Below are 10,285 nucleotides of genomic sequence, written 5' to 3'. Positions count from 1 at the left end.
CTTAATATGGGATAGAGGGAGTATTGTTTTGGCTCCATTGGTGCTAGGATTTTATGCACTTCTTGTTCAGTCTGACAAAGATTCAGTCTGAAAACGCAAAGGGGCATCGGATATTACAGTTACCTCGCTGTAGTTGGTAATGGTTGTGGATGGATAAGTATCTGCAAAATTACCACACCCCCTTGCAACATTAACTAATTTCTCCACACATACTCATCTTGAACAGCCGTAGATTCTGTTTAGTGCAAGAGCATTATATCAAGGAAAGCATTAGAGCAGCAAGCAAGGACCTATATTAAGGCCAACCATTCCTGAAAATATAGTCGATAAAGAAAGATTCATTCAGGTGTAATAGTACCAAGCGTAAAATAAAAAGGAAACGACAATTTGATGAGAGCCCAGATGATGCATCTATTGCTTCACAACAATCTGCACATGAGTCATTTAGGGTCAATTATTTTTATACCTGTTGTTGATCAAGCTATTGCTTCACTTACAAGAAGGTTTGAACAGTACCAAGGGTTCGAAAATATTTTTGGTTTCTTGTTTACTTCAGATAAGTTGAGCTCTTTGGATGGTAAGAGTCTGTTATCTTCTTCTGTTAAACTGGAGGCTGCACTTAGGAGTGGAGAACATTCAGATATTGATGGAAAAGAATTGTATGTGGAGTTGAAGCTGATCCAGGATTTCATCCCTAAGGAATATATGGGCCCTCTTGATATTCTCAAGTATTTGAAACGGCGAGGTTGTTTCCCTAATGCGGTTATCGCATACAGAATTTTGCTAACCATTCCAGTGACCGTTGCTTCTGCCGAAAGGAGTTTTTCCAAACTCAAGTTGTTGGAGTCCTATTTGCGTTCTACTATGACACAAGAAAGAATCAATGGATTGGCAACAATATCACTAGAAAATGATGTTCTGGAGAAGATTAATTATGAAGATATAATCGAGGATTTCGTTTCAAGAAATACCAGACGGATGATGCTTTTCACTAGAAGTTGAGGTTAGTTTGCTCTTTGAATATTGCATTTACTCTGTCGACATGAATATATAGTTTGGTACTAACTGTCGCAATAAGTTGTAGCATATCTAGAAGTCGTATAATCAAATGAAAAATCATATTCTTGTTATCGGCAAACAAAATTTTAGGCCTCATTTTAGATTTCGCACGGGGGCCTCAAATTTCTGGGTACGGCCCTGACCGACAGCCTACAGGAAACAAGAGAATACTTCGGTCGACGGCCGCCGGAGGCTTCGAGCCTTTGTATGGCCTCCCAAAATCCGCTTGAATTCCGGCCGCAGATTTCTTCGTCTCCGACTCTGCTAAGAACTGTCGTGATGGATCCTTGGACGATTCCATCACTGGTAGGAGGGGCCTTTCAAATTCCTTGCATGGATAGCATCGCCCCCGCTTCCTCTCGTTGACACCTGTGTCAATTTTAGGTTTCTCCTCTCACTGGCGAGTTCTCGCTCCCCGCTTGTCGTCACGGACATAGTTTCCTTGGTTGGGGATAGAGGTGCAACATGCTGACCCTCAGGGTACCCTTTGATCCTCTTTAGTTCAAACAAATGAACTAGTTTTTCAAAAAGTTGTGTCATTTTAAAACTTTGGTTCATTTGGTTGAACTAAGTAGGATCAAAGGGTACCCTGACGGTCACAAAGTTGCAGGTCTAGTTGGGGAGAAGACGCCTGGAGAAGAGCGAGGACGTTTCCTTCCTCGGGGTCGGGAGACTAGCTAATTAGGCTGGATCCTATTCCAATTGGGCTTCCAGCCCATTCTAAACACAGGAGCCGAGCCGAACGTTCTGGGATCCTCGTAGGAGCACGAAGTTGGCATTGGGAGCCGGATTTCTGGATTTTCTGAAGCCGGACCGTATCCGAACACGCCCTAAATATGCACAATGCGAAAATGTACGTACCCTCACAAAAAAACGTACATAGTAGACGACAAAAAAGTTATGAATTTTTTTTAATTGAAATATTGTGCAGGCTGGCTTTTGCCTGCCGTAGTCCCGATAAAAAAAAAGACAACAAAGAAATTATAGGGAATGAGTTTCATGGAAGCAACCCCAGAATAACAACTTTTTTCTTCTAGAAATTCTTCTTTCTTTTGTGTTCTATCCCTAAAACTAATTATGGGGAACCATTTTCCTGGAATCTGCCTTTTGTTGCCATCCTGGGTTCAGGAATCAGGAGACAAAACAGGGGAGGAGCCGGGCTCAAAATGTCTGAGGGGTGCAGGCCAGTACAACAAGAGAATAGCCCAAAGGACATAAATTCGGCCCATCTCGAAAATCAACTAGTCGAGTGATGCATTTGTTTTTTTTTTTACGAAAACGGCAACGCCGATTCAATTAATTAAGAGTTGGAATTCACAGAACCACTTTCGTGCAGAAAAAAACAAGACAAGTATAGGAGAAGAACATCAAGAAGAAGAGAGAAGACTAGAGAGGCTAGAGCGACTAGAAGAAATTAGAAGGTTTTTTATGCCTATATCATAGATTGTATTTCCGGAGGTTGACATGGAGGGGAAGAAAACTATCAGGAGTTATCAGACGACCGTATATGCTGTATTTCTATCTCCAAGCCTTGGGCGTGTTAGTCAGCAGCAACCAGGTCAGCTGCGTCTCTATTTTATATCAACCTACATGGTACTTTAGACTCCACATTCCAGCGAAACCTACAGTTTATTTACTCCGAAACGAAATAAAATCACAGCTCCAAGACTACGCACGTTTCCAGCATTCATAGGCTGATCCATCACAACAAGCACACCGAGCTTATTAGATAAGTTGTCTCCAAACTCTGGACAAAAGCTTTTAGGCGAAACTGCAAAAATTTATCAGTGTCCATGGAGCATTTGACAGAGGGCATCTGCCGGGCGCCCGTCCCCGCGAGCAGCTTCCGGCAGCAACAACCCATGTCTATGTCCAAATGCCCATCGCAATTCGCAAACCCTGCCGTTGCCTGTCAGGAAGACCCCACTCGCGAAGGAGTCGATTGGCATTTGACAATACGCATCAACGCATGCCATGTTTTGCCCGTATAAACTGGAGTGGCAGGAGTGCCAAAAAACAACTTGAGTCTACGTGTAAGCATATGTACATACTCATAGCGAAAAAAGTCGCAAGTCAATGACTCAATGTGTAAGCATATATATGTACATGCATACTCTGCCTACTAAACCACTAAAGCAGGATGAGCGTTTCAGAACGTACGTACGCATGCAAGAGGCCAAGACCTGCTCGCAACGCGCCGGTCGAAATATCAAATGGAGTTATGGAAAACTGCAGGGTGATTTCCTCGTAATGCATGACTGATGAGCATGTGTAGAAGCAGTAATGAGAAGGTCAATACAGGTTGATAATTTGCTTCTTCACGTACATCTGACCGCACTGAATCAAAATGGAGCAGGAGTGAGATGGATGGTAGCTTCTACACGAGATCAAATGAAGAAGCGCACCTTGGCTGTCTTGCTCCCGCCGCCATGCAGCCAATTTTCAAGGCAGGATCTGCCGTACAAATGTCCACAGGGAATGCAGCTGCATACATGCACGCAAACACCTTAATCTTCTTCGTTTTCTTTTCTTTTTTTGAGGAAACACAGTATCCACTGATAAAATACCAGTGCAAGACACTCGCATAAAAAAATAGAACAATCATTACTGACCACTAAGTTTGACTAATTTCCTCGTGATATTAGTTTAAAATTCAAGAATTGGTCTATTAGTTGGGCAGTAATATGCGCAGCCGGCCACGTACGTCCTCACCAATTCGCGGCTTTCATCTCGTTGCATATCTCTCCAGATGTCGAGTTGGATGGCATCACTGGGACGCTGGGATGCATTTGCGATTGCAAGCGCGCATTTCGTCGAGCACGTCATGCCCAAGAGGGGCGGCCGGTCGCGGCAGTAGTGAAACCTAGCGTAATTGATAGGTTTGGACGAAAATCCCAACACAGCTGCGCAAATTGGCTGCTTAATTACATGTGTAGGGAGGGATAGATATGGTCTCACCACATGCGATGCGCTCCGTCGGGTGTCCAGGGCTCCATGCATACGCAGCAAGTCCCCGGCGGCGGTCGCGTCTGCTTCCAACTCCGCCGCCGCTTCGGCACCTCATCCTTGTAGTCATCGTCCTCTTCCTCAGGGGAGTCTTCGTCTTCGTCATCCGAGAAATGGTCGTCGTCGTCATCATCATCCGGGATCTCCTCGTCATCCAAGTCACGACGACAGGTCCGCCTGGGCACCTCCACGCGCCTGCAGCCATCTCGGCGTGGAGACACGGTGCTTCTCCGTGCGGCATGTCGACGTCCATCGGCGGAGTGCTCCTCACCGTCACCGGGCGCCGGCAAGGACGACGGCAGAAGATTTTAGGTTCGAGTATCGGAGAAGCAGAGCAAAGGCAGGGGAACCGTCACGAACGCATCGTGCCGGACGAGAAGGGTATTGTTAACGGAGATCTGGGCTATTGGACTGGTGATCCACTGGCATTTAAACCGGAAGACCGGACAGGGGCCGCACAGGCGGGCAAGAGAGGGAGATGTGCTATTAAATCGTGATCCACTAAAAGTCCAAAACTAATCCTAGCCGGCTAACAGGATTCCCACATCTTTTTTGAAACAGAAAACTGGTCCGAGATCGATGGCTCATATGCCTGGGTATGGACAATGGAGCCAGAGAGTGTGCTAGGCTTTGGGCTTTTGGCACGAGATAGCTTTCCTCTGTATCCAACGTTTGTCAGTGTGTGTCCTCTGGCTAAAGGAATGTATCTGACTGTTTGGCCAATAATTGTTCTTGCTATCTTTGTACACCATTCCGTATTACTACTCCCTCCGTTCTCTAATATAAAACACGCACACATCTTGAGATTTTGCTTTGACCATCAATTAGACTAACAAGATGTGAATTATGTATTATAAAAGTTATACCATTGGAAACTTCTTTCAAATATGCATGAATCTAGTGGTATAAGTTTTATAACTTACAATTCACATTTTGTTGATGTAACTGATGGTCAAAGTTAGATATCGAAATGTGTGGAGCACGTTGTATTTTGGAACTTAGAGAGTAATTCGAGCTAGCCGTACAGGGCCAGCATACTAACACAGCACATTTTATATTTATATAAGTAGTCGATTCAGAGATCTTCGTGGACGGCCTTTGTTGACGTGTTTCTCGGTCGCACCATTGTCAACGTAGATCCACCTTGAGTCCATCTACAGAGAGGGCTCCTATGTTCAGTACCATGGAGCAGCCGAAGCCGAACCGTGTGATAGACAGACTTGTAAGTTGTAACTGGAAACGAATCCGGATTCGATTTTGTATCGGCGATTCGGCCGTGTCTTCATAAACATAAAGGGACCCTCCGGCCGCCCTTCTGCATATTGCCGTTAATTCGCTCTCCCGATTAAAGCTCGATCCAATGTCGCCGCCTCTGCCGGCGATCGCCAAGGAGGCGTGGAAGGGCTGCAGCGTCATCCTGGACATCAACGACGGCGACCGAGTCATCTTCAGCCGCCTCACCCCTCGCGCGTTCGTAATCAACCCTTTCCGTAATTAAAACACTCGCGGGCCGTCAGTCTTTTCGAGCTTAATTACGTTTCTTCTTCTCCTGATCCGATCCTTTGTGTTAAAAATTGGCGCAGGACGGTGGACATAGGGGGCAGGAAATGCTCGCTGCAGCCTCTCGTGGGTCGCCCCTTCGGCTCCACCTTCCGCGTCGAACCTTGCGATTCCGAAGGCGGCGACTACTCCGGCGTCCTCGTCTCCTACGCCACTGACGCGCCATCTCGCGGTAAAGGGTGCTGATTCATTTATTTTTTCTCTCAATTGATCTACTTGACAAAACATTGGTCTTTGTGTGTTCTTATATTTGATTGTAATGGTCCCCGTTAACTCTTTATATATAGATGATGATCCAACGCAAGATGGCAAAGAGCACGAACGGAGGGACAATAGGTCCCTCGTTGACAACAATACAGCTCAAACTTTGTCTAGCGACGACATAGAGGCAATGAAGAGGTGAGTCAGGAAGTGAGGATTAATCCAACATGCATTAAGTTCGTTTTTCTTTTTGAGTGCATCTTCTACGCTTTCTCAGTGATCCCAATAGCAAGATTTATATACTAATACGTGGTTTTGCAAAATCAAATAGGAATGGCCTAAGTGGTGACGCGATTGTGGAAGCTTTGATAGCAAACAGCTCTACATTTGGAAAGAAGACTATGCAGTCACAAGTTAGTTTAATTTATTCTCTAGTTGGTTCGTATTTAGTCTTTTGAACAATATTGGATTGAGAGTTCGTACAAATTTGATTACAGGAGAAGTATATACTAAAGAAACAGAAGAAATATGCACCTAAATTGCTTTTGCGACGGCCGTCTGCCCGAAGGTATCTTTCGGCCACTTCCTTTTGCAACACGAAAATAAATATGCTACTATATATTTTTTGAAATTTAATGTTATCAATTTTCCTTAATCTACTATTATCATGTATACGACCTATTTATTACCTTTTGATTTTTATATAGAGATGCATATTCTGAAAAACTCTTCATTCTGAATATCCGGTTGAAACTAGCGAACCAGCCTCTCTAAATTATCTTGTTAGTCCAAGAGTGTTCTAGAGCAAGAGTACAGGACATATATATTTAGTATATAGGGTTTGCTAGCTGTTGTTTTCTATTACCATGATCTTCTTTATCCATCTATGATTGCAAGAGAAGCTAGTCGGTTTTGGCCAAACTTTACCTAGGTAACGGCGCTAAACTTTAGGTCACAAACTTTTACCTTGTAGTACGCATGTGTGACACATTCAACGCATTCAAACAAACACCTAGTCTATGTTTTTCCAAGATATGTAGAAGGAACAGAATGATTTTACATAGTAACATCAGTTGAAACAAAGTTATGTTTTTCAATTCAATTAAAGATGACATATATAGTTCACATAAGACTTCACCCTGTACGCTTTTCTCTTTTTTTTTCTCCTTATCAATATATATATATACTGTCAGAGATCTCCAACAGTTTTTGGTCCAAAAAAAGATGACATAGTGTATAGAGTATGCAGGGAGGGGAAATTAACAAGAAGCAGAATGATATTAAATGTTTTTCAAATTATAGTCTCGGACTGGTGCTCACTACTGTTACTTTGAATAGTTTTCTGTTTTCTGTTGAACTGAAAAGTGACGCGCGGCAAGGCTATTTACAACGTGAAATAACTTTAGGCAGGGTAAACCTCGCTTTGCAAATTAATTGTTATGTTCTGGTTAGCAGGATTTCTAATTAATTTCCCTTACTAGAACATATATTCATCTTTCAGTTGATAACTTGCATTTGCTAAAGGTATACCAACTGAACTGCAATCAGCTTATTTATCTGTGAAATTGGCACAGTTCTGAAATAATTTTGTTTGCTTGTATTTACAAAGCATCTCTGATGGTAGAATTCAATGGCCATACCGAATTTTTATGTATAATACATCTGACGTTTTCTTCTCCTTCCTATTTGCTGCAGCATTTGTGAGACATATTTGAAGCAAAATGCAGATCGGACAGGGTAAATGCTGTTACTGGTTATTGTCAATTGCTTTTTATCCATGTCATAATGCCAAATTTCACTATTTCAGGTTTCAGCTTGTGTAATCCTTATTTATTGCATGTTGCCTTTTCTACGTTCACAGGTTTATGCGAGTAGACTCACTGTCGCTCTTGTTGTCTATGGCAAATGTTGGAGCATATTCAGATGTGCTTGTGGTCGATATGGTTGGAGGTTTGGTTGTTGGCGCAGTAGCTGAACGCTTAGGAGGTAAACCATGCGTGTTTCACGTTTATGTCACTGATGCCGCTCCACGAAATTATCCAACTAAATTGAATATTATTCAGCTGTGCAGACATATAGTACATTCAATACCTTTTATTTTCTTCACAAAATACTATATTAGTTACCTTGCTGTTGTTAATAGCTCAACGTGCTTTCAGCGAAAAGTTGATATATATCATTTCCATTTCTGAATATTTGGTATGTGAGATTATAAACATTACCACATACCATTACTAATTCCCGTTAAGTCACATTGCTTCTTTCCCCAAAACTGTAATTCATTTGTTAATTAGACATAAAAGCTATAGGGTCTGACAACTTGAGGTCTTAATCAAATGTGAACTTGCAAACTAAACCTGTTATTTGTATTCTATTGGCATCTCCATTATAGTGCCTCTGTTAGGCGTCACTTTTATTGATTGTATCTATTTTCTGTTATAGGTACAGGGTATGTTTGCAGAACATATCTTGGGACAGTGCCCAGCTCCATAGATATTGTGGGAATCTTTAATTTTAGCAGTGACGTGACTAGCAGGTAATTTCCTTTCTTTAACACTATTTCATTTGAAAAAAAATATGTGATGAGTTATAATGCCCCAAATACAAGTAGATGGGTGTGCCATTCCATATTTGACATTTAAACTGGCCAGAGAGCACAACAATAGAAACGCTATCCACACAGTTTAGTTTATGCACAATTTATTCATAACTGAATTGATGAGAAAAATTTCAGACATGATGGAGTGCACCATCCTTAGCCTTTTGTATCATCTCAACTGAAAGTTGTGTGCACCACCATCTACTTGAGCAACAAAGATCCATACGAAGCGGTAGCAACTACTACTGTATAAAACTAAAGTATAAAAAGTCCAGTACTCCATTTATCCATTATATAGTCTTATATATGCATAAAAGCCAATGAGTTATTCTCTGCAAGTCAATATCATAACTTTTTCATTCAGGATTGTCCAATCACCACTCAGCGACCTCTACTCCTTGCGAAATTCTGGCAATGCACCTTGTGTTCTCAATGATAGCATTCAAGGTGAGGCGGACGAACCTAGTGCGGCATCAGATTGCAAGCGTGATGATTGCGCCTCAGTAGCTTCCACATCAGCTAAAGCGGGAATGGCGCCATCATCAGAGAGGATGAAGTATTGGAGGGAACATGGTTTTAGCAGGTAACGCCAAGGTAGAGAGCAGATAACTGCAGTAAGTAGCTGAGGACCCTTAGTAATACTAATATGCTGGTTTTATGCTGATGTAGTTTGATCGTTGCTGCACCGGAGTATGAGCTTGGAAGTTATGTGTCTGATCTGCTTCCGCTGTTGTCTTATTCGGCTCCATTTGCTATCTATCACCGATGTCTGGAGGTAAATCGATCTTTCTTGACATTGCCATAGAATTTTGTTCTTTCCAAAAGGAGGTTGAAACCTCCAGCCTCTGCATACATTGCCACAGAAATATGATTGTTCTTATCAAAGTCTAGGGCTTTAACTTATAATTTCAGCAAAACATTCTTTGTTCTTACTTCTGTTACTTCTACATGCAGCCTCTTGCGACATGCATGCACAGCTTGGTAGTATCAGAAATGGCCGTCGGATTACAGATTTCTGAACCCTGGCTTCGTGAATACCAGGTCAGTACATATTGACAATGATGAAGTTAGACATGAATTAGCTGTACTTTTGAGTTTCGACAGGAATTAGCTGAACATTTTAAACGGATAGGAAGAACAAACGTGCTAGCTAGCTACTCATATATTAATTTGAACTTTGTCTGTCTCGATGTCTTTGAAGAATGCATAAATGTGTGTGAGTAATATATACAACGCTGGTCCTTCTTTTTTTGAATGCAGGTCCTCCCATCGCGAACTCATCCTCACATGAAAATGAATTCGTTTGGTGGCTACATCTTGAGCGGGATCTGGGTACGCAAGCCTGAAGCATACAGCGGGGAATAGGAATACGCAACCTGATGCATGTAGCGGGGAGTGAATACGCTTTACCTCAAGTACACACACACAGAGGCACAGATAGTCAGATAGTGCCGCGTATCTGATCACTTTGTTGACCAGGATATTCATGTTCTTGACACTATACTGATCGACCAGTACAGTTAACAGCTAACTGCTTCTTAGCAAATAATTGACTTAGCTAAGGAAGAAGATTAAGTGCAGTTTGTTGTTCGAGACGGAATGCCTTGCTAGACAGGTGCAAGAAAAGATCGGGCTGACTCTTTCCTGAACTGTAACCTTCGACCATGGCAACTTCAGGTTCTGTTTTTGAATGTCCATAAATCATAAGCAAGCACATTGTGTTGAGATACGGCCAGCTAGACATCTTGAATACACCGTACCGTTGCATGACGTCAGCATGCACCAAAAGCATAGGTCGAATTGAGACTTTCAGTACTACCTATCTCGAGGACCACGTAAATTGTGTCCTCCTCCGACCCA

General features: G+C 42.5%; 2 protein-coding genes across 2 annotated transcripts; one reads left to right on the top strand and one right to left on the bottom strand.

Annotated features, from left to right (window-relative positions):
- Positions 1-3,122: 3,122 nt before the first annotated feature.
- Positions 3,123-4,373, bottom strand: LOC112270582 (E3 ubiquitin-protein ligase RFWD3-like; the record flags this gene model as incomplete). The annotated part of the gene is made up of 3 exons (XM_024458313.1): positions 3,123-3,396; positions 3,465-3,543; positions 4,018-4,373. Coding segments are annotated over 3 exons (480 nt in total), but the record flags the coding sequence as incomplete, so codon positions are not given.
- A 1,040-nt stretch (positions 4,374-5,413) lies between these two features.
- Positions 5,414-10,005, top strand: LOC100843143 (tRNA (adenine(58)-N(1))-methyltransferase non-catalytic subunit trm6). The gene is made up of 12 exons (XM_003565424.3): positions 5,414-5,535; positions 5,649-5,797; positions 5,913-6,024; positions 6,158-6,239; positions 6,324-6,394; positions 7,522-7,563; positions 7,688-7,812; positions 8,269-8,362; positions 8,790-9,008; positions 9,095-9,200; positions 9,380-9,466; positions 9,686-10,005. Exons 1-12 carry the CDS (start codon positions 5,426-5,428, stop codon positions 9,788-9,790), a joined length of 1,302 nt encoding a protein of 433 aa, XP_003565472.1. The 5' UTR covers positions 5,414-5,425; the 3' UTR covers positions 9,791-10,005.
- Positions 10,006-10,285: the final 280 nt, after the last annotated feature.

Source organism: Brachypodium distachyon, chromosome 2, assembly GCF_000005505.3.
Source record: "Brachypodium distachyon strain Bd21 chromosome 2, Brachypodium_distachyon_v3.0, whole genome shotgun sequence".
NCBI classification, from domain to species: domain Eukaryota; kingdom Viridiplantae; phylum Streptophyta; class Magnoliopsida; order Poales; family Poaceae; genus Brachypodium; species Brachypodium distachyon.
The sequence above is the reverse complement of the archived record's forward strand: the minus strand, read 5'-3'. Positions and strand labels throughout refer to the sequence as shown.